Raw genomic sequence first — 25,533 nt, forward strand, 5'->3', positions numbered from 1 at the left:
GTTATCTTTTTTGTTAGGAAAAAATAGAAATAAAACAGAAGTAGGGCAAATGCTTTTCTTTGACCTTCATAAAGGAACAATTCTATGATTTGAGTTTTCTCTTGAGAAAATTAAATAATTGAAGTACTTATAACTAAATTCTTACAGAAAAGAATTGGTATTGTAGTTACCTTAAAATATTTCACATTGTGATGAAGAAGAAGAATAAAAAGTCACAATTTTATAATAAAAATTTGACAGTTTGGTCTCTTTGCATTGCTGCCGTTGCTGGTGGTGATTCATGTGAAGAAAAAGGATTTTATATTGATGGGAATGAGGGGAAAGTCTTTATTCTTATATCTGCCACAGTGCTTCTGGCTCAGAAGTTAAGTGGGTTCTTGTCATCCCTACTCTCAATTTCCTTTTTAGAGATTCCTTGATATTAAGAGGTTATTCAGAAAGAAAGGATAAATCAGAAAGAGAACTAAAAATTAGTTCTATTTAAGTGTAGTTTGAATCTTTGACTTTTGGACTTCTGAAAAGAATTTAAGCATATAGTATAGATAGATCTTTGAATTATCCTACATAATCATGTGCTATTAGTATTTTTTTCAGGATTACCCCTTAACATTTAGAAGCCTCAACTTTTGAAACATGCAGTTCTTTTTACAGTGCTAGTAACTTTTAATGAAATACATAAAGTATCTTTTAACATTTGGAAATTGTCACCCCATCTTTTATGAGACATTTTTTAAAAAGTTAATTCATTGTTATTTATTCCTTCCCACCTATCCCCCCCAAGAAATAATTTGAATTTCCTGATGAGTTCTTGGTGGCCCAACCTTGAAGATCTGTATGAAGCAAATGTCCCCGTATATAGATTTATTCAAAGACCTGGAGATTTGGTCTGGATAAATGCAGGCACTGTGCATTGGGTTCAGGCTGTTGGCTGGTGCAACAATATTGCTTGGAATGTTGGTCCACTCACAGGTATTTTAATAATCCATTAACAGATTTTACATTTTAAAGGATTATTTCTAATTGGTGGTATTTTATTAGAAAATAATTCACTAAATATTGTAAAATTGTGTCTCCTAGGAAAAGTCTTATTTGTATGGGTAGTGCATTCAAGTTAATAAGTTAACTTACTAATTAGTTAATAATTCACTAGATATTGGAAAATTGTGTCTCAGAAAAGTCTTTATTTATATGGGTAGTGCACTCAAGTTAATAAGTTAACAACAGATATTTGGGCAGCTAACACTGTATGCTTTTGTAGACTTGGTATATATACTTTGGATATATCAGAGTGTTTTGTGTGGCTTTTATGGAAAATCTGGTATATTATAGGAATAGTCAACCTTGTCAATTATTAAACTTTGTTTAATATATGTAAGGTAAAGAACTGAGCTTTTGCAGTCAGAAAGACTTGATTAGCTGTACCTTTGTTAATTTTTTGACTTAGGGCAAATATTTTAACCCCTCAGGGCTTATTTTCCTTATTTAGAAAATGAGAATTAAAATTGTTAAAGATTTGAAAGGATGAAACAAGATGTAAAATGAGCCTCACAGTACTGTTAAATGCTGTTTGCATGATAAATATTTTTAAAAGTTTTTAATTTGGGGGGGCTTGAACTCCTAACCCTGAGATCCAGTCGCATGCCCTTCTGACATGATAAGTGCCCCACATGATAAATATTTTTAAATTATTAAACTATTCTTTTTTAGAATTGGTGTTAGGTGGTAATAATTATCTTCATACCTTTTGTTAGTTGGGGTAGCTTTATAACTTAAAAAAACTTTGTTTTCTCCTAGCCTGTCAGTATAAATTGGCAGTGGAACGGTATGAATGGAACAGATTGCAAAGTGTGAAGTCAGTAGTACCCATGGTGCATCTTTCTTGGAATATGGCACGAAATATCAAAGTCTCAGATCCCAAGCTTTTTGAAATGATTAAGTAAGTGTTTACAAATCACTGTAGTTCCTGTTTTTGTGGGGTGTGGGGAATGTGGTAGAAATGTTAACTAATCAGTATTTTCCCCCCAAATTATTATGTCAATTAACATCAAGTGATAAGATGGTCTAGAAGTCTTGACAAAAGAGAATTCACATGTTAAAAAGTATTTTCTTCATTTACAGGCTATAATTATTATGATACAGAGAGGAATAAAGGCGTGTATACATGATTCTATATCATTAAAGTTAGAATCTGTTCTTTCTCTTGCTCTCTCACCAGACTGATTGCCAAGACAACTTTACTTTTAATATTGAAAGTCTGCCTGTAGCAAGAGAGAGTGAGAATGTGATTTTGAAATAAAAGTCCAATAAATAAATTAACATTTATAATAGTGATTTAACAAAAATGGTTGAATTTTCTGGCTTTTCTATCTAAATCATCTCCTTTTTAGCTTCTTAAACTTAAGAAGCTAATAAATTAGCTTACAAAATTAATAGATCACCAATTTGAATACATATATTGTAGTAATTTCTCATTTATTAACCTGGTTTCCGTTCCATTTGTTTTACACGTTTATTTGTAGTAACATATGTTTAGACCCTGCCACTTACTGTATTTCTCCAAATTGTAGTGTATATGCTTTTCCTTCCTTCTCTGCATCACTATCACCAATGAAAAATCATTCTATTCAGAGAAATATGAGATATTATAGATTATAATAATTAAGCTGCTGTTTTTTTCATTATTATGTGTTTTCAGGGCATGTTTATGATATGTGTATATATATGTATATGTATGTATATACACACATATATAAATTATATATATAGCATTTATATATAAAACAGAAGAGGAAAATTTACCATGTCTTTTAAATCTGTTAGGCCAGTGTCTTTAAAATCAGTGCTGGTTTACGGGGTGCCTGGGTGGCTCAGTGGGTTAAAGCCTCTGCCTTCGCCTCAGGTTGTGATCCCAGGGTGCTGGGATCGAGCCCCACATTGGGCTCTCTGCTTGGCAGGGAGCCTGCTTCCCTTCCTCTCTCTGCCTGCCTCTCTGTCTGCCTGTGATCTCTGTCTGTCAAATAAATAAATAAAATCTTAAAAATAAAACAAAATAAAATCAGTGCTGGTTTATTATGAACAATTTCAATTCTATATTGAAATTTTTGTTCTAATAAGTCTATTCAAACAAAGCTGATGCCTCGGTAATATGCCTTTCACTGGTGTATTCAGGGGCCATTCAATTTTTGGTATATATTTGAAATTTAATTTAGAAACATTTGAAAGAGCATTTAGTCAAAACTCATGTAGTAATTGCTATTAAAAGCCTACACATAGTGGTCATTTTTCAATTTCTCTATCAAGGTCATTACTTCGTCTGTTTCTTGAAAATATCCACTGGCTGGCCCAAAATGAACTATTTTTTCCCAGTGCTTTAAGATATTTTTGTTCTTAGGGTTTATGCAAAATGAATCACTTGTGTTTGAGAACTGCAGAGTTTATGCCAGACACTGTTGTTGGCAATGAGGATAGATAGTGTGTAAGACAGAATCTTTGAGTTGATGTGGCTTAAATTTTAGTGGATCCAGACAGGCAAATTTTGAACCACATAAAGTACCATTAAATAATGTAAGTAAAATAAAAGAGGGCAGTTATTTTTTATTTATAGGGTAGATAATGCTGCTTTTGCTTAAGTGACTTCTAAGGGTGTGATTTCTACACCTGGACCTGAATAATGAAAAGGAGATAAGCATGAGAAGACCTGGGAGTAGAGTAGAATATACAGAAGATATGAAAGGCTTACATGAGAACAACTTTGATACACTTACAGATAGAAAAGCCAGTAGAACTGTGGCAGAATTAGGAAGGGAATAGGTGTGGTAGTGAGTTCACATAAATGATCAGATATTAAATTATAGACCGATTTGTAGCAGTGGAAGTGGAGAGGGATCACTCTACAAAAAGTCGTGAAACTAGAACTGAAGGGCTTACTTACACACAGATTGGATTGTGGGATAAGAAGAAAAAAGGAATCACGAAAGGTTATCTTTGTTGTTGTTTTTTTTTTTTTTTTTTTAAGATTTTATGTATTTATTTGACAGACAGAGATCACAAGTAGGCAGAGAGGCAGGAAGAGAGAGAGGAAGGGAAGCAGGCTCCCCGCTGAGCAGAGAGCCCGATGCGGGGCTTGATCCCAGGACCCTGAGATCATGACCTGAGCCGAAGGCAGAGGCTTTAACCCACTGAGCCACCCAGGCGCCCCATCTTTGTTGTTCTTAACTATTCTTCATTAACTTAAAATATCTCTTACTACCCTCAGTAACTTTCTAGACCCGTTCCAGTTTGTCTTAATATTTCAAATGAGGGATAGCAATACTTCATGATAGTAGATGTTCCCATTTTCTGTGGTGGAAGTTTGTTTAAAGATTTTATTTATTTATTTGACAGATCACAAGTAGGCAGAGAGGGGGAAGCAGGCTCTCCTATGAGCAGAGAACCCAATGTGGGACTTGATCCCAGAACCCTGGGACCCTGACCTGAGCTGAAGGCAGAGGCTTAACCAACTGAGCCACCCAGGCGCCCCGGTGGTGGCAGTTAAATTGCATGGTCTGAGTTGTGGCAGGAGTCTTAATATTGAATTTGAATATATAAATTTAGGTTATCTTCCACTTAAATTACTGAAGACCGTTTTCCTCCATGTTTTCCATACACATTTTTTTTTTTAAACCTAAGTGAATCTCCTTATTTACCTGTGCTCCATTTCTGCTGGAAGTTTTGGATGGTTGGGTCTTTCTTAAAGTATGTGCTTATAAACTGTGGAATTTTTTTTTTTTTAAGATTTTTATTTATTTATTTATTTGACAGAGAGAGAGAGAGAGAGAGAGAGATCACATGTAGGCAGAGAAGCAGGTGGGGGGCGGGGGGGAGGAGGGGGAGGAGAGTGGGAAGCAGGCTCCCTGCTGAGCAGACAGCCCAATGCAGGGCTCGATCCCAGGACCCTGAGATCATGACCTGAGCTGAAGGCAGAGAGGCTTAGCCTGCTGAGCCACCCCGGCGCCCCAGACTGTGGAATAATTTTGAAGGTTGATCATTTATTATAATTTCAGAATTCTACATACAATTTTGTCTGATGTTTAATTGGCACTCTGAAATCAGTGTTAACCAGAGTCTTTTAGCCACCCCTGAAAATGTACTTCTGTCAGCCAAAGATGCATACATGTATAGCTTTCATTTAATCAATATTCAAATACTAACTGAATGGAAGACCTGGGGTAAGCCCTGGTGGTTTATAAACACTGTACAAATTCCTTTCTTTATGTATTTTTCCAGTAGGGAGTTAGGTAGAGACAAGGGAGGCAGAAGGGTAAAAGATTGTTGTATTTAAGTACACTAGTGCATGGATTGAAAGATGTAGATGAAAACATGTTACAATTATGTCAGCTATCCCTCAATAAAAATAATACCCACTAAAGGGGTGCCTGGTTGGCTCAGTCATTGGGCATGCACTTGTTGATCATGGGGTCATGAGTTGGAATCCCATGCTTAATATTAGAGCTTACTTGATTAAAAGAAAGATAGATAGATCTAGGTATCTTCAATAAAAACATAACAATACATCTTTTAGATACTACAGAATCATGACAGGTTTCAGGGAAATATATTGTTTTCGGAGGGAAGGTAGCTTGTGTGAAAGACAAAGATAAAGTGTAAAAATGAGTGTAGAAGTTGATGTAGGAGAAGACAGCATGAAATACCCCTTTGGATTTTCGTGTCATGGGTTCTGGATGTCCTGTACTAGGTAAGTTTGGTAAGCTGTATTCTAAGCTTAGTTCTATTGTAAGTGCTTAACAGAAATTACTTATTACAGTATTCCTAGGTTACCTATATAGTTGGAGGCAGAGTGAGCATTTTACACACAATATGAAAGAATTTGTTTGTAACTGATACATCACTTCATTTGGGGGGAATTAGCAAGATTGATCAGCTGGATGCAGATTCTGGAAAAAGCTGATGGAAATACAGAGCTTAAGAGAGCAGTCAAAGCAACAAATATTCTACCTCGTAGTTTGTGATTGCCTGGAGAGGAAAACAATAGAAAAAAACAGGGAATAAACAGAGAAGTAAGCAATGGGAATATATCGTTAGAGAAATAAGAGGACAATGTACTGTTTTCCTGTAAGTTCAGTTTTACTTTATAATACTGTATACATCATTGCTGAAGATCACATACCACAATATATACACATTAAATCTTGGACCCTGTCAAATAGGAACGGTTATTAATTTAACCTGGTTTGTGACCTGTATTAGGGTTCCCACGTGTGTGTGTTCTGTGTCTGTATATCGTGATTCCTAATAAACAGTCTTGCATTACTTTCTCCTTGCTTTGAGTTATGTCACAGATGACTTATAAGTATTTTTTAAATTTATCCACAGCAGTGTGGCTTTTCACTTTGATATATCTGAAGTTACTCTTGTAGAGATAACCAGTGAATAACTATTTTCAACATAGGGTGACTCAGTTATTATTCTTTTTTTTTTTTTTTAAGATTTTATTTACTTATTTGACAGACAGAGATCCCAAATAGGGAGAGAGGAAGGGAAGCAGGCTCCCCAACGCAGTTATTATTGATAGCCCTTTCTCCCACTGTTGAATTTAGATGTGTACTTGAGTTTTTCCTTTATTTTTATTGCTGTATATTCACCATTTTAAACCTCATTTCAATTTATATTGAAACATAAAGCTGTTCCCAGCTTTTAAAGGACACAAAAGCAACTAGTGATAAGTACAATGGAAAATACATAGAAAGATGCTTACAGACTGTCAGTTTAATTGGCACTCTTTTCACCCTTGTTCTAACTATTCTGAATCCAGAGTAGGGGTGGTGTTGTACTGCTTTTTAGATCTTCATAGTTGGCTCATAGTTAAATACAGTGTACTTAAGTGTAGTACATCAGTCAAAAAGAAAATCAAAATTTGCCTTGCGACTTATAAACTCCACTTTTTGTACTGATTATGTTTAGAGATTTTTTTTTTTTATTCTTTAATTCATGTTTACTGTGAACCATCCTGATGATTGGGCACTTTTGTAAGGTGCTTACAAGATATGATCCATTCTTACAGATCCTATCACTTAACACTTAATTGGAAACAAACCATTAAAATATGTGACCTTTCCTTTAATGGAAATACTAATGAGGAACAGTGGGGAAGCAGAGAGGAAGTCTCTTTTAAGAGAAGATTCAAGAAATACTTCACAGAAGAAATAGTATAGGTTATATAGTCCCTTACTCCAAACTTCTTGGGCTAGATACATTTTGAAATTCAGATTTTTGTTTGTTTATAAATATATGTAGAATTATATTCTCCCCTACTAGCAGTCTGGGGCAGCATTCTCTTAAACATAAATATAGACACTCAGTGGGCTAGCAATAACCATAAATAATGTCATTTCAATACCATACAAGCTTTATAGAATTTAGGACAATTTAATATAAATTTTGTATAAGTTAATTGTATTATATTTATTCTCCATTTAATTTATATTTGGACTGGTGATATAATAATGGCAGATCGTATTTCTGCCTACCAGCTACTTAATTTCTTACTGTTTTAAGTCTGAACTTGCTTTTTTTTTTTTAAGATTTAATATCATTTATTTGATAGAGATAGCTTGAGAGAACACGAGTAGGGGGAAGGGCAGAGGGAGAGGCAGCTCCCCTCCGAGCAGGGAGCCTGTCCTAGGTCCCTGAGATCATGATCTTAGCCAAAAGCAGGCATTTAACTGAGCCACCCAGGTGCCCCTCTATTCTTTCTTAAAGTAGTCTATAACATGCTTGATTTTTCTCTGTAGTTTCTTCAAGTTTAGTATCCATACATCTTACTCTATAAAGACATTTGTCTGAATTACCATTCAGTGTGTTTTTAGATTCCTATAGTTTAACATTTTACCCAGAAGACCCCAATTTTTACTCATATTGTACTTCATATTCTCCCTATTATCTCCTCAAATGGCAACAAGGAAAACGATGGGTAGTGTGTATATTTGTTATGTGGATTTTCGTCTGTCATTTTAGAATGCAGGAAACTTAGAAGATTCTATCCTGAATGCTGAAGACACATTGCAATAATTGCAGTCTTTAAATTTCTCTTTGAACTTAAATTAGCTATAGGACTTTATTTCAGTACCTTTGTATGTGTTAATGTTACAAATTAATCACATTTCTTGTGGAATCAGACTGAAACTAAAAGCTCTTGTGTCTTTCTGCTTAAGCTTTATTTGCTCATTTATAATAGTTGAAGAACATACAAACATTTGGCTAAAAATTTCAGTAGCAACAGCTGCTAATGAGAAGAATTTTTAATTTGGAAGTAAAAAATACCAAATTTGCAAGGTTTTTGTTTTGTATTTTAAGATTTTATTTATTTGACACAGAGTGAGCTTATCTGTGTTTATCAAGGATATTGGTCTGTAATTCCCTTTTAAATGGGGTCTTTTGTCTGGTTTTAGGATCAAGGTAATGCTGGCCTCATAAAATGAGGTTGGAATTTTTCCTTCCATTTCTATTCTTTGGAACAGTTTCAGGAGAATAGGAATTAATTCTTCTTTAAATGTTTGGTAGAATCCCCTTGGAAGCCGTCTGGCCCTGGACTCTTGTTTGTTGGGAGATTTTTGATGACTGCTCATACCTCCTTACTGGTTATGGGTCTGTTCAGGTTTTTTCTGTTTCTTCCTGGTTCAGTTGTGGTGGTTTATATGTCTCCAGGAATGCATCGATTTCTTCCAGATTGTCAAATTTGCTGGCATATTGTTGCTCATAATATGTTCTTATAATTGTTTGTATTTCTTTGGTGTGGGTTGTGATCTCTCCTTTTTAATTCATTATTTTATTAATTTGGCTCCTTTCTCTTTTATTTTTGATAAGTCTGGCCACAGGGTTATCAATCTTATTAATTCTTTCAAAGAACCAGCTCCTAGTTTCCTAGAGTTGTTCAGTTTTTTGTTTGTTTGGTTTCTATTTCATTGATTTCTGCTCTGATCTTTATTTCTCTTCTCCTGCTGGGTTAGGCTTTCTTTGCTGTTCTTTCTCTAGCTCCTTTAGGTGTAGGGTTAAGTTGTGTATTTGAGATCTTTGTTTCTTGAGAATGGCTTGTATCACTATTTATTTTCCTCTCAGGTCTGCCTTTGCTGTGTCCCACAGATTTTGAACTGTCGTGAATTTTTCCAATTCTTTAATTTCCTGGTTGACCCATTCATTCCTTAGTAGGATGCTCTTTAGTCTCTATGTATTTGAGTTCTTTCCAGCTTTCCTCTTGTGATTGAGATCTGTCTTCAGAGCATTGTGGTCTGAAAATATGCAGGGAGTGATCCCAGTCTTTTAGCACCAGTTGAGACCCGATTTATGACCCAGGATGTGATCTATTCTGGAGAATGTTCCATGTGCACTAGAGAAGAATGTGTATTCTGTTGTTTTGGGATGGAATGTTCTAAGTATACCTGTGATGCTCGTCTGGTCCAATGTGTCATTTAAAGCCTTCGTTTCCTTGTTGATCTTTTGCTTGGATGATCTGTCCGTATCAGTGAGGGGGGCGTTAAAGTATCCTACTATTAATGTATTATTGTTAATGTGTTTCTTTGATTTTGTTATTAAATGGTTTATATAGTTGGCTTCTCCCGTGTTAGGGGCATAGATATTTAAAATTATTAGATCTTCTTGTGGGGCAGACCCTTTGAGTATGATATAGTGTCCTTCCTCATGTCTTATTACAGTCTTTGGCTTAAAATTTAATTTATCTGATATAAGGATTGCCACCCCAGCTTTCTTTTGATGTCCATTAGCATGGTAAATTGTTTTCCACCCCCTCATTTTAAATCTGGAGGTGTCTTTGGGTCTAATATGAGTTCCTTGTAGATAGCATATTGATGGGTTTTGTTTTTTTTATCCATTCTGATACCCTCTGTCTTTTGATTGGGACATTTAGCTCATTTACATTCAGGGTAAACTATTGAGAAATATGAATTTAGTGCCATTGTTTTGCCTATAAGGTGACTGTTACTGTATATTGTCTCTGTTCCTTTCTGGTCTGTTACTTTTAGGCTCTCTTTTTGCATAGAGGACCCCTTTCAATATTTCCTGTAGAGCTGGTTTGTTGTTTACAGATTCTTTCAGTTTTTGTTTGTCCTGGAATCTTTTTATCACTCCTTCTATTTTCTTTCTTTTTTTTTTTTTTTTTTTAAGATTTTATTTATTTATTTGACAGGCAGAGATCACAAGTAGTCAAAGAGGCAGGCAGAGAGAGAGGAGGAAGCAGGCTCCCTGTTGAGCAGAGAGCCCAATGCGGGGCTCGATCCAAGGACCCTGGGATCATGACCTGAGCCGAAGGCAGAGGCTTTAACCCACTGAGCCACCCAGGCACCCCACTCTTTCTATTTTCAATGACAGCCAGCTGGATATAGTATTCTTGGCTGCATGTTCTTCTATTTAATGCTCTAAATATATCATGCCAGTTCTTTCTGGCCTGCCAGGTCTCTGTGGAGAAGTCTGCTGCCAGTCCAATATTTTTACCATTGTATGTTACAGATTTCTTGTCCTGAGCTGCTTTCAGGATTTTCTCTATGTCACTAAGAATTGTAAATTTTACTATTAGATGACAGGATGTGGAACTATTCTTACTGATTTTGAGGGGTGCTCACTTTGCCTCCTAGATTTTGCTGTTCCCTTTGCCATATTAGGGAAATTCTCTACAATAATTCTCTCCAGTATACCTTCTGCCCCTCTCTCTCTTTCTTCTTCTTCTGGGATCCCAGTTATTCTAATACTGTTTCATCTTATGATATCACTTATCTCCTGAATTCTCCCCTCATGGTCCAGTATTTGTTTGTCTGTCTCTCTCTTGCTCAGCCTCTTTATTCTCTGTCATTTGGTCTTCTATATCACTAATTCTGTCTTCTGCCTTATTTATCCTAGCAGTAAGAGCCTCCATTTTTTATTGCACTTCATTAAGAGCTTTTTAAATTCCAGCTTGGTTAGATTTTAGTTATTTTATTTCACCAGAAAGGACTTTCTCCAGACAGGGTTTCTTCTAATATCTTCCATGCCTTTTTCAAGCCCTGCTAGCACCTTGGGAATTATCATTCTGAACTCTAGATCTGACATATTACCAATATCCATATTGATTAGGTCACTAGCCCTTGGTACTACCTCTTGTTCTTTTTTTTGTGGTTTTCCAACTTGTCATTTTATCCAGATACGAATATATGAATGAGGGGCGCCTGGGTGGCTCAGTGGTTTAAGCCTCTGCCTTCAGCTCCTGTCATGATCCCAGGGTCCTGGAATTGAGCCCCTCATCGGGCGCTCTGCTTGGCAGGGAGCCTGCCTCCCCCTTTCTCTTCCTGCCTCTCTGCCTACTTGTGATCTATGTCTGTCAATAAATAAATAAAATCTTTAAAAATACATATATATGAATGAGAGAATAAAATACTAAAAGGACGGCAAAGACCTCAGAGAAATATGTGTTAACCAAATCGGAAGAGACCCCAAATTGTGAGAAGAAGTGGGGTAAAAAGAAGTTTAAAAAAAAATTTTTTTAATTAAAAAAAAATACGTATATATATATTTTTTTAATTAAAAAATTTTTAAACTTCTTTTTGTATATATATATGTGTGTGTGTGTATGTGTGTCTATATATATATATATATTAATTAGACTGGTTAATACAACAGAGCCACCCATTTGATTTTGGGTGTATTTTGGTCTCTTAGAAGAAACTGCCTCCCAAAATTTTAAAGAAAGAAAAACTTACATATATAATAATGTGTATATATATATATATATATATATATGCAAAAATAAGGGTAAACACAATGAAGGGATGGAATATGATTGTAAAGAGGAAAATTTTTAAAAATTTCTAAAAAGGAATTGATGTGATAAGTTGTTTGGGAAAAGAAAGAAAAAGAACATGGAGAGAATTTACTCAGGCTGGAGACTAGAACAAAGCCCTGTGCTGGATTTAGGGTATATTTTGATCTGTTAGAAGAAGTTATATCCAAAAATTTTTTAGAAGGAAAAAACCTTATATGCATACAAAAAATAAAGTTAAATACAATGAAAGATAAAATATGAGTATAATAATGAAGATTTATTTTTAAGAAAAGTATTAAGATAAACTACTTAAAAATGTTAAAAGAGGAAAAGTTAAAAAAATTAAAATAAGAAATATACAAAATTTTAAAAATCTAATTAACTTTGCAAGACTAAAGAATCATGGGGAGAAAACCATGAATTCCAATGCTTTGCTTTCCCCTCCTCCAGAATTCCGCTGTTCTCTGCTGTTCTCCTTGATGGGGGAGCTTGGTCTTTGCTGGATATTCTTCTGATGATCTGAGGGAGGGGCCTGTTGCTGTGATTCTCAAGTGTCTTTGCAGAGGCGGAATTGCACTGCTCTTACCAGAGACTGGGCTAAGTAATCCGCTCAGGTATGCTAGGGAACTTTTGTTCCCTGAGTGTTTTCTGTAGAGCTCTGGAGGATGGGAATGAAAATGGCGGCCTCCCAGTCTCTGGCCCAGAGGAGCTGAGAGCTCGGGTCCCGCTCCTCAGTGCGCCCTTGGAGAAAAGTGCTCAATCCCCCGTCTCCCTGGGAGAAAAGTGCTCAATCCCCTGGTTTCTGACAGCACTCTGAGCTCACCAGGCCTGTGACCAAGCTTTCTGTCTCTGGCACACAGCCCCGTTTGGAGTCTATAAACCCAGAAGATTCCTGCCGCTCTGCTCTTCCAGGGGGGTCTCCCCAGATCTGCCCCTTGTAGGGTCCCTGCTCAAAGAGCATTTGCTTCACTGTGCCACAGATCACAGTTTAAGGTAACCATAAGCTGAGAGCTCACTCCTTGGCTCCGTCTTTGTATCGGGCTTCCCTGCTCTAATACCTGTGAGCTGTGCTACACTCAGACACTCCTGATCCTTCTGTGACCCCGCAGGACCTGAGGCCATGCTGTCCCCGTGAAAGCTCCACCTCCGCTTAGCCTCTGGAGTGATGTCCCTCAGTGGTGCAGACTTTTAAAAGTTCTGATTTTGTGCTCTATTGCTCCACAGCTTGCTGGTAGCTGGCCCCTCCCCCCGTGGTCTTTCTTACTGTCGCTTCACTTCTCTGCCAGTCCTACCTTTCAGAAAGTGGTCGATTTTCTGTTTTTAGAACTGCTGCTCTTTTTCTCTTCCATCTCCTGTTGGATTCATAGGTGTTCGGAATGGCTTGATAACTAGCTAAACTCCTTCAACCTGATGTCATCTCAGCCTGCTACTCCTCTGCCATCTTGACTCCTCCCCAAACATTTTTTTTTTAAAGAAATACAAATAATGTGCTTTCACATTGGTATCACACCAATAGATATATACTGTTGTGATTTCTCACTATTCAAGATTGGAATTGTTTAAATTGAGTGTATATTGTCCTTGGGTAACTAACTATAATTCTCTGAACTACTTTTAAGTTTTTTTGTTAGTGTGTCATTAGATGTTATTATATGTGCACTTTAAAGCTTTAAATAAAGTTAGGAATTATTTATTCTTAACTTTTTAAATGTATTTTCTGAAATGAAGTTACCTTCCTTTTGGTTTTAGTTTTAAATAATTTATTGGAAGTTAAAAGATCTCTTCACTCTATGTATTTTGTGATTGGTCTTTTAAGATATTTGAAATGTATTACTTGGACCTGTATTCTCTGCATATTGATAAGACTTTTTGCATTTTCTTGAGCCTCATCTATCCATTATGTTTGATTTGGTAGTCATGCCAAAAGAATTTTCAAACTTAGAAACTAAAGTTCAGTTTAGCAATAGTAAATCATTTTAACTGAATTTAAGAATTTAGTATATTGTGTCAAATGATACATACTTTATTGAGTATTTTTTTTTAAAGATTTTATTTACTTATTTATTTGATAGAGAGATACCACAAGTAGGCAGAGAGGTGGGGGAGCAGGTTTTCCGTCGAGCAGAGAGCCTAATGCAGGGCTCAATCCCAGGATCCTGAAATCATGATCTAAGATGAAGGCAGAGGCTTAACCCACTGAGCCACCCAGGCACCCCTGAGTAACTTACTTCTAAGCTTTTTATATATTCTATTAAGTTTATTATTGCTGCTTTAACAAAGTACTAAAAATTTCATCTGAAATAGGCCTCACAGGGCTAACATAAAGGAATTGGGAAGTCTCTGTTCCTTTTTAGAGACACTAGAAGAAAATATGTTTCCTTGCCTTTTTCTTTTCTTTCTTTCTTTTTTTTTTTTTAGGGCTTCTTCTGAGAATGCCCGTATTTCTTGGCATTATATGCCCCCTAACATCTTAAAAGCTAACAGTGGCTGGTCATGTCTTTCTCACATTATATCTTTCTAACATTAACTCTTCTGTCTCCTTTTTCTACTTCTAAGGACCCTTTCTTTAATTGAACACAGCCAGATAACCCAGGATAATGTCTGTATCTCAAGGTTAGGTGATTAGCAACCTTAATTACATGTGCAGCTTTCATCCCCTTGCCATGTAACATAGCATAGCATAGATTCTGGGGATTAAGATGTGGGTTATCCTTTAGGATAATGGGTGTTATTCTGTTAATCTTCATAACATGAGAAGTGGTACAGATGCATGAAACATTATGCCCTTTTTACCAATTAGGAAGCTCAGGCATACAGAAAAAGATGAGCGTTAACTCTAGGCATTCTGGCTGTATTCTCTGCTTTTATCCTTTACCTTGTAATTGATGTCTTGGGTCCCTAAATATAAGAAGAGTGAATAAGGTCTGTCTTAGTCTCTTCGTGCTACTTTAACAAAATTCATGGATAAGTGGCTCATTAATATTTTATGTCTCATAGTTATAAGACAAGAGTGTTTCAAGACCAAATGCCAGAACATTTAGGGTCTAAGTAAGGACTCATTTTCTTGTTCATAAATGCACACTTTCTGCTTTGTCCTCATGACATAGAAGAGGTAGAGGAAACACTCTGAAGTTGTTTTTTTATGGCCCTCATTCCATTCCTGAGATCTCCATTCTTATGGCCTAATCACCTCCCAGATGCATAACCTCCAGATACACCATCCAACTGGGAGTTAGAATTTCAATGTATGAATTTTGGGAGGACATTCAGACTAGAGAAAGTAGTTTCTAGTTATAAAGCAGGCTTTAAATTTTCTCAGCTTTGTGGTTAAGTATAATTGTCAGGTGTGCCAAATCTCCTTGTTCCCCTCAGTAAATACAACCAAGGAATAACAGGTGACAGGACACCTTAGTGTGACCACAATCAAGACTGTGCTTTTTGTTTTCTTCGTTTTGCATAGCTCTGTCAGGAAGATACGGTGGGAAAAGGCAAGGCATCTGTTGATATTTTTTCGTTTCCACACTGTCTACTATGATTTTGGTGAAAGGTTGAGATTATTATCATAACAATTTCTGTTGAGTCAGCCTGAATGTCATCAATTCCAAAAACCATCTTCTCACTGACATTTGGGAACATATTTTGGTATTTACATGAAAACTGAAGTGTTCCTGAAGTTTCACTCAAGTATATTATTACAGATTGATTATTATCATTATGCCCCTAAATTTGCTATTGGCTATATTTATGAAACACAAAATCATAACCCTTAGAGTAAAGCCTTCTAAGGATGCTAAGGAAAATATAATTCTCAGGCACAGTTCATATTTTTCAGAGTTTTTTTCCCTCTGTTTTTAAGTTCGGATATTTCAAGTGTATTTCATCATAATCATGCTCTAACATGTGCGTCTTCAGATGTTCTCTCCATTTTTCTGTCTTCATTCCAATCTGTTTTCTTCACCATCTTAAGTAGGCTTTTAGTAAAATCTCCTTTGTGAAGCCCCAGATGAAATCCTACATTACTTATTTACTTTTTTTCAGTCTAGGAGTCTTCTTTATACCCTGCATTTTTATGTAGTCTTTTTTTTTTTTTTTTTAATTTATTTACAGAAATCACAAGTAGACAGAGAGAGAGGAAGAGAAGCAGACTCCCTGCAGGGAGCAGGGAGCCCAATGTGGGGGTCAATCCTTCTGTTAAAGCAGAGGCTTTAACCCACTGAGCCATCCAGGTGCTCCTTTATGTAGTCTTTTATCCAAAAAACAAAGACAAAGTCTGTGCCCTGAAATAAGATCAGTTCACAAAAATCAAGATGCTTCTTTTGTAGTTTCTGAGGCTATTTTTTTATCATGTCCCTAAATACAGTAAGTCAGTAAAGCCATTTTCCATCTTCTCCCTTTTTTCCTATTCTTTTCAAAGTAGAACATTCCAAAGTGATTACTGTAGTTTGTGACTTTATGCCTCAGTCCTTTGGTTTTTTTTGGTTTGGGTTTTTTTTTTAGGTGTTTCTGTTCTGGTATTATACTTAAGGACCAGAGTATGTCTATTTCATTTCTTACTCGTTTCTATTTTTCAAATTGAATTGATAATGTAAATTTATTAAAACCCAGCAAGAAGTAATAATCCGCTGGTATTTTTTAACCATTCTGTACATTGAAAAGTTCTCTTCAGATTAATATCTAGAGAGTGCCAATGCAGTTTGTTAAGTCTTGAATTATTTTTTTATCTTTCTTAAGATCTTTTTTTAAATATCTTTATTTTCTATTTATGCTTGCTGCCCCCTTCTTAAAGTTAGATATATATATATTTTTTATTTTATTTGTTTGTCAGAGAGCGAGCAGCAGAGAGAGAGGGAGAAGCACCCTATGCAGCAGGGAACCCCACTCAGGCTCAATCCCAGGACCCTGGGATTATGATCTGAGCTGGAAACAGATGCTTAACCAACTGAGCCATCCAGATGCCCCTACAATTAGATTCTTACTGATTATTTTTTTTAACCTGTAAGTCCCTCTACCTATATGTTGTTGTCCTTATTGTATGTTTCCTTGGCTTTCTGAAAATTAGACTAAAAATTTCAGTGATGGAGAGAACATACCATGAAGTAACCACAATTTGGTTATTCATTAATATTCATTATGTAGATGATATTAACGGCAGTGTCAGTTCTTAAGATTCTGCTCTCTGGGCAATTCTGTACTTGTGATTTTGGGAGAACTACTCGTACTTGTTTACTCCTAGCAAACCAAGCTGTATCTCTTTATACTATACTGCCTTTTTTTATGTAGGACTTTGAAACTAGCTATAAAGTCAGGTAGTAAAAACTATAATCCAATTGCCAAAATAACCAGTACTTTGGAAATCAAAGTTTATTTTTAAAGTAAAAAGTAGAATACTTAAAGAATGATACTATTTTCATAATAGCGCTGGTAAGGATTTGAGGAAACAAAATGTGATTCCCTAGCCCTTAGAATCTCATCTTCATAAGAGAAAAGTGAGGGAGAGTAATAGGCAGAAAGTGAAGAGAGTGTAGAGAAGATAACATTATGAGAAAATTTTGCCTTTCTGTGCTCCATTTTTCCCTCCATTTGAAGAGATGGATAGTAAAGCCTCTTGGCACTGGACTTAAGTAGTGCAAGTATGTAAACTATCTAATCTCTGATACTAAGTGTTTATGAATGCCACTTCTTACTGACATTTTATTTTCCTACATGACAGATTGCTGAGTTAATAAGCATTGTTGCGTCTGCAAGTAAAAATTTACAGGGTTTCGGGCATTATTTCAGCGGTGAAATCACATTGGAGAGGTGTAGGCCGAAGACATCAGTGAATGCTGTACATCTAGTGTATAGTGTATAGTGTTTCAAATTGGATTTTTACTTTCTGTCTCCTCTAGCACTTTCTTCAACACACACACATATACTACAAAGCTTTCCTTATTTTGAAATATAAATCTAGTAAGGCAAAGTTTTGTTCACAGTTAGTTTAACGTGAAAAATTGCTAAAGGTAAACTGAAAGCGTTACTGTTTTATATGATACTTAAGAATTTTTCATGCAGCTTTAGACTTGAAATTATTATTCTCATTTTGTTTTTAAAGAAGTTAATAACAATATATTCTTTAAATCATCTTACCCCAGGCTTATTTGTGTGAGTTTTGATACAGGATTTTAACCTGATACAGAAATACAAATTAAGAGAAATTAAATATGATGGTCCTGTCACACTGTAATACTTAATTACACACTTAAGAATCATGTATTTATTAAGCATTTTCTCTGTACCAGGCAGTCTTATTGCATTTAATAAAATAGACAAAGCCTTTGCTCTCGTGAGTCCTGCACTTTAATGGGAAAGAAAGAGTAGAAGAATTGTAAACACTGAAGGAGGTTAGTTTTAGATACTGATAATACTCAATTCTTTCAAATAATTACCGAAGTATTTATAATAACTGATCCAAATTCTGAGTCATTAGCAGTTCAGTCTGTTAACTCCAGTTGGTTTGGACCTTATCCCAATGGGTTATACTGTTCACAAATGTAGTTACTAACATCACTTTTATTAAACTGATCACAGGTAGTTGTGATTTTTAGAATAATTTTAGAGCTAAAGTGTACCATATAGATCATCTAGTACAACTCTGGCTTCAAAGGGGAAGTTGAGGCACTTAAATTCATGGGAATGTTAGCAGATATTTCTGAGCAATGATAGCAAATGCTAGAAAAATTATCATTATGAGAATTGACTATTGCTAACATTATAAGTATGAACGTAAGGAAAGTATAAAGTTGGGTTTTTTTTTAAGATTTTATTTATTCATTTGACAGCGCAAGTAGGCAGAGTGGCATAAAGAGGGAAAGGGAGAAGCAGGCTCTCAGAGAGCCTGATATGGGGCTCAATCCCAGGATCCTGGGATCATGACCCAAGCTAAAGGCAGCCACTTAACCAGCTGAGCCACCCAGGCGCCCCAAGTACAAAGTATTTTTTAAAAAGGTTGTTAATATATGGGCACCGAGGTGGCTTAGTCAGCTAATCCTTTTGACTGTTTTAGCTCATGTCATGATCTCATGGGTCATATGATTAAGCCCTATTTTACCAGGTTCCATGCTCACCTCGGAGTCTGCTGGAATTCCCTTCCTTTGCCCTCCCTCCCACCCCCCAAATGCACATATACTCTCTTTCTTTTTAAAATAAATTTATTAAGGGTATAAAAAGTTTGAACCAATAATATTCTTTTTATCCTTTGGTACTATAGCTTAAGCTGATTTTATGTTCTTTAATGTCTAAATCTACAGTTTTCTGCTTTGGTGAAGTTCCAGCATGGAATTCAGACTGATTTCAGAGATGAAGAACTTGACTCTACTATAAATTTACTTTGAAAAGTTCTCTCAGTTTACGCAAATCAGAGCAAAAATTAAGATCATAATTTTGAACAAGAGATGAGTGTTTTGTAGATTAAGGTCATTGTATTTTTGTATTCAGATACTCTTTGTGCTTTAGTATTACCATTGTGTTAAGGCATGTTATATGTGAAAAATTGACAAAAGAAAAATACCACATCAGTAAACTGTAGAACCAAGATACTCAGTTATACACAGTTGGTATATCTTATATGCTACAAATATTCAGTATTCAAATGTTGTCATAAATAATTTTCTCCACAATAGGTACTGTCTTCTAAAAATTCTGAAGCAATGTCAGACACTGAGAGAAGCTCTTATTACAGCAGGAAAAGAAGTTATATGGCATGGGCGGACAAACGATGAACCGGCACATTATTGTAGCATTTGTGAGGTAACTGCCCTTGCTGACAGTTGTTTTATTGTAGAATCTCTAGTTTGGGGTTTTTTTTAAGTTACAGATTTACCTATACTTTTATATAATGCATTTTTTTATTAACAATGGTATTAAATTTTCATCTGATGGTATAATACTTCATTTAACTTAATTCGGAAGTAATGCCTACAGAGCATTCATGTAGTATTTCCTTACCAGTTGACAATTATCTTGGATTTTAAACTAGCAATAATCTACAATAAGTATACAAATTCCAGCAAACTTATCTGTTTCTGTGTAGATCCAGGCATATCCATCATAATGCCATCTATTAATACAGTTGTTGGTTTTTTCATGTGACCAAGGCTTCCATAAAGTACAGAAATAAAAGATTGGTACTTCCTGGGGAGGAGCTTACTTCTACTTGGAGACAGAATGTAAATAACAAGTTATAGATGCACATGAAAGTGATGAATATGAAGCTGGACATGTATGGACTGTTACAGAAACAATGAAGAAAATAATTGCTCTTACTCGTTTAGAACTTATAGGCTGTTTTAAAATTTGACTCCTAAGATCTGTAAGAGGAGATGGGTTTAAGGAATTTGATCTTTACTTTAATGTCGTTGAAGCCATAGAAGTTTCAAGCAAGGCACTAAGTGAGGATGTGTGTTTTATTAGAATCCAGCTAGAAAGCAAAGGTGTCAGTTTAGAGAATATTGGAATGGTCTTGAGGGTTTAACAAGTGTTTAATTAAGCTAGTCTTTCATTTTAGGAATATAAAAAGAAAGGAGTTTTAAAGTGTTTAGGTCAGCAGGGTAGTTGATCACACAGGGAATTATGACAGTTCAGGAATCCCAAATTTTTAAGTTTCGTAAAACATGTTATTTATGGATAGTAATAAAACACCTTAGAAACTGACATTTTAACAGTCCTGTTCTAATATGATTTTAGTTGGTAAGTTTTTGTCACTAAAATCAAGCAGTGGTTAGAGGACCCACTTGGATAGGAAATTGAAAATCCGAACTAAATCTTGAAATTGTGTGATACCAGGATAAACTGACTATATCCCTTGGCTATTTTAATATTGTAATAATTTGTAATTATTTTAATATTGTAATTATTGTAATTGTATTGTAATTATATTGTAATTGTAATTGTAATTATATTGTAATTATTGTAATTGCTATTATAATATTGTAATCTCATCAAAATATGTTATAAGATCTACAAGATTCTTTCAGGTTAGGTGTTGTACTTCAGTTAAACATATAATCTTCAGAGTATTTGAAAACAAAAGTGTTGCAGCTGTTATCCCCAATTCTGCTGGAGCTTTACAAATCATTATGATTTCTATATTAAACAGGTTCTTACTATCTTCCGGCATAATACCCATGAATATGCTGCCTGTACTTATTTTCTTTAATATACAGGCCTTACAAGTGACCACTTCTTGTTACTCAACTGTCAGCAGAAATAACTATTTAATGGGGTTTACTTGGTTGGCTTAGTCAGTTAACCACATAACTGTTGCTCTCAACTCAGGTCATGATCTCAGGGTCCTGAGTTCAAGCCCCACATTGGGCTCGCTGTTCGGTGTGCGGCCTACTTTAGGGAAAAAAATAAACAATCTGAATATATATATATATATATGTGTGTGTGTGTATATATATATATATATATATATATATATATATATATATATATTTATATTTATTTATTTATTTATTTATTTTTTAGGATTTTATTTATTCATTTATTAGAGAGAGGGAGCATGAGAGGGGACAGGTCAGAGGGAAAAGCGGACTTCCTACTGAGCAGGGAGCCCGACAGGGCACTCAGTACTGGGACTCCAGGATCACTACCCAGGCTAAAGGCAGCTACCCAACCAACTGAGCCACCCAAGGCACCCCTGAATATGTATATTTCGATGATTTTGTTTTTCCTTTTATTATTAGCTTTCATTAAATATTTATAATACATGCTCTCAAGGTCCAAATTTGAATAAAACATAGTCACCCTTTTTATGGAGCCAATCTGTGAAAGGAGAGAAGTATCTAAATACAGAACAACTAATGAACTGAAACACTACATCAAAAACTAATGATGTACTGTATGCTATTTGAACATAATAAAAAAATTATAATTTTGAAAAAAAAAAACACAACACTATGGATGCTATCATAGAGAATTAAAAAGAATCATTTCTTTTACCTGATTACCTATACTGGTATTTTGAGTAAAATAAAAATAAGGTGACCTTTATCAAACTGAGTATTAAACTTTAGAAGTTTTAATCAGTATTTGATTCCCTTGGATCGGTCTCTAAATACATATTATGGCTCTCGTTTTTGTGGTACAAGTAAACCTGGTATATCAAATGTACAACTATGAGGGTGTGTATTTTTTTTATACACTTCCATTTACAAAAATCACTGTCCATAATTTCATGTAAAGTAGAACTCCATAGTCACATTATAGTGGTGCAATCAGTACAGCTCTCCATTCAGTGCTTTTTTTCTCTCTTCTATTAAAATAGGTGGAGGTTTTTGATCTTCTTTTTGTCACTAATGAAAGCAATTCTCAAAAGACTTACATAGTACATTGCCAAGACTGTGCACGAAAAACAAGTGGAACTCTGGATAATTTTGTGGTGCTAGAACAGTACAAAATGGAGGACCTGATACAAGTCTATGACCAGTTTACATTAGTAAGTGAATTCAGTATGGACTTTTGAAGCAGCAGTGTTTGTTTTTGGTATCTGATAAATACAAATTAATAAGATATTTAAATTTTCTCTTGGCTCAGAAGATACTGCATAATAAGAAAATATTTCTTTGTTTTCCTCATACTTTAAAGCCCTTTTATCCACATGCAGTTGATATACATTACTATTTTTCTTTTCAGCAAGAATGGCCTTAATAAAAATCACAATAATTACATTTGAAAATCTTTGTTTTCTTTTATAATATTGGGATAGTCTTTGTTATTTTATTTCACTGATAAAAGATGGGTTACTTAATTCTGTATGGATGCTCTATAAGGAAATCAGTATGTTTTTAATGTACTCGTGTTTTCAGAGCTCACTGCATTTGTTTAAAACCCTGTTTTAAAAAAACCTGTTGCTTATCTTCAGTGCTAAACTCTTGGGAATATTTATGTTTCTTGGCATAATGGTATGATATATAAGGTGTGGAAAAGCTAAATTAATATTATTTTAAATAATATGAATATAAATTTAAATATTAAATTATTTTAAATTATTTTAAATATTTTAATTTTAATAATTTTAAATATTAAAATAAAATCATTTTTAAAAAGCTAAATTCATATTATTTTAAATGCCATTTTTATGATTTCAAGGACATGTGGAGATACCATTTATTTCTGGCTTTGAGTGTCAGTAGGATTGGAAACATTTAGTCATGAACTGTTGGCATTTTTCCCTGCCTTTTCTTCAAAACTTTGAAATCTAGATTGAGATATTTTTAATTAAATTGTTCTCAGAATTGCTTGAAAAAGAAAAAAATTATGACAAATATGTGAAATATGTATTCTACCAGATAATTGTTCATAAACCAATCATTCATTACCCAAATTTTAATTGACTTTTCAAATTATTTTCCACACTACTCTTTCAGCAGTCTAAAAAAATAGGTCTAAATGTTCCATTGTGGGTTTGTTGTTTTTTTTTTTTTACTAACTTTTGAACTAAAGAAAAATGGAGTAATGATTCAGAACCCTGAGCACACTATTTAGCAGGCTATTGAACTTTGTGGGGACTTGGTGTTGCTTTCTAACTGATGTCATCAATAGACTGTATGTTGATAGTCCTGGGCTAAGAACCGTATTAAGGATTAATGTGCAAAAACAGTTAACATACCTTATTTTTAATTTTAGGCTCCTTCATTGTCAACATCCTCTTGATATTAGACCGTGAATATTAAATGACACCTTTTCTGCTCATCAGGAAAGGTCTTGCTCCACTGGTTTTGTAGCTGTTCATAAGACTGCTGACTAAAAGCTATGTCTATGCAACCTTCCAAGAATAGAGTGTCAACCAACTGGATGTAGGAGAACACTGCCTCTACTCCAGGACTCTCACAAAGTTGATCCAGCTATAACTAATCATAATGGCATGTTTTATGATATCTGACAGTATGTGGCAATGTCAGACTACTGACTTGAAGATTACCTTTTTCTATATTTCTGTATTTCTGGACGGAAAATTAGTTTTCCTCTATAGTTTTCCCTTTCGGAATTTTTGAGAGGAAAAATTACTGTTATAGCTGGCCAGTCACTTGTAAAGATGTTTAATGAATTCAAATCTTTAGTCAACTTTTTTTTTTATGTAAAAAATTAGATGAGAAAGCTTTTTGGGTTTTGTTTGTTTTGTTTTGTTTTTTATCATTTTATATTTTTGTCTGTTGTTTGAGGCCACAGTGATTACATTTCTGATTTCCAAAATAAATGTTTTAAGAAAAACTCCTAGCCTAATAGCCAAGACACAAAGATAATGGATTGCACATAGTGTAAGGAATAAACTTCAGATTTGTGATTTTTGTTTCTAATCCTGACACAGATTTACACTATTTATGAATACATATTTATTGCTTGAAAATATTTGTGATGGAATGTTGTTAATTATACCTGAGATTTACCTGCCATTAAATATCAAGGAGTTCTGTAATTTTAAACAGTACTCCTTTTACATTTTCTATGTGTAAATAAAACTGTGTAGTATTGTACAGAAACTTTTATTAAAATTGTTTAATGTTTAAAGGGTTTTCCACAGTTTGAGTTTTAAAAAAGACTTCCTGTAAAGACCTAGCTTTTGTTCATTTTCAAATCTGATTCTATGTATTTTATATATACATATATATTCACATGTGTATAACATAGAAATAAAAATATATAATTGTATAAAGATAAAACAGATTTTAAAATTTTCACATTTATGATCATTTTTGAGCTGCCTGCTGTAAAGTAGTGGCTTACAAAATATGCTTATTTTTAAAGTAAATGTCTTTCAGCCTGTTTTATTAAGTTAGTTATTGCAGTGATAGCCAATATTGCAGGCAAAATGTATATTGGAAAACAAATAGTGAATTAGAGATTTTAAGGGAAACATTATAAAGCTTGATAAATTTTATCACTTTTTTACTACAGAAAAGAGATTCAGACTGATGATGACTTCTGAACAAATACATTAAATGACTTATTTTTAAAAATTAGATAACTTTGAAATTCCATACTTTCCGTTTGTTGAATATAGCTGAAGAATGAAAGAGGAGAGAAGTTCTATGAAGGCTTTTGTTTCATATGAACAAGTAACTTAACCATGTTATCTCATTTTATAGTAACATCTGGTTTCTACCTCTACTTTTTCTGAAGCATTTGGCATGTATTCTCATTTTATCACAGTGTTCTAAAAGTTTTCTAGGGACCTTTGGTGGAGTTCTATAAATGAAGTTGCACAAATACCTAAGAGAAGTTTTAATCTTACTTAGTGAACTGCCTTGATGGATTATATGTATCAAGTATCTCTTTTCAAATTATACTCAAGTATTCTGGCTTCCTAGAAATAGTTTAAAGAAGAAACTTGTAGATACTTTATTAAATTAGGTAATAATTTTTCAAGAGTTAAAATCTTAACAGCAATCATCATGGTATAATTTCAAAGGAAAATAATTGCAATTCTGTTTTAATTAAGGAACAAAAAGTACTTCATCCTACTCAATTATTTTATAATTACTGTTATTTTTGTGATTCTTTTGTAAAAGCTCTTATCCAGAAGTCATTGATAATAAAAGTCAAGACATACTTTTTCCCCTCCCCAACAAAAATTCCAAACCAACCACCAGGAAACAAAAATTATAAAGTACTAATAGTATATATGAGTTTTTCTTAACCACTTTTGTTTTGTATTACTTACAAAAACATCTTATTCTCTCATCTCTTTT

The 25,533-nt window shown here is 34.4% G+C and overlaps 1 protein-coding gene across 1 annotated transcript in view; it reads left to right on the plus strand.

Moving 5' to 3' along the window:
• LOC308337756 (lysine-specific demethylase 6A-like) overlaps positions 1 to 24,521 on the plus strand; it is a 202,466-nt gene extending 177,945 nt beyond the window's left edge. The window contains exons 26-30 of the mRNA XM_080795939.1: positions 782 to 969; positions 1,795 to 1,936; positions 19,462 to 19,588; positions 22,110 to 22,280; positions 23,471 to 24,521. Of these exons, the coding sequence (XP_080652065.1) occupies positions 782 to 969; positions 1,795 to 1,936; positions 19,462 to 19,588; positions 22,110 to 22,280; positions 23,471 to 23,497 (655 nt within the window). The 3' untranslated portion in view covers positions 23,498 to 24,521. The remainder of the gene's footprint in view (positions 1 to 781; positions 970 to 1,794; positions 1,937 to 19,461; positions 19,589 to 22,109; positions 22,281 to 23,470) is intronic.
• Positions 24,522 to 25,533: the final 1,012 nt, after the last annotated feature.

This window comes from Martes martes (assembly GCF_963455335.1).
Source record: "Martes martes genome assembly, chromosome: Y".
Lineage (NCBI taxonomy): Eukaryota > Metazoa > Chordata > Mammalia > Carnivora > Mustelidae > Martes > Martes martes.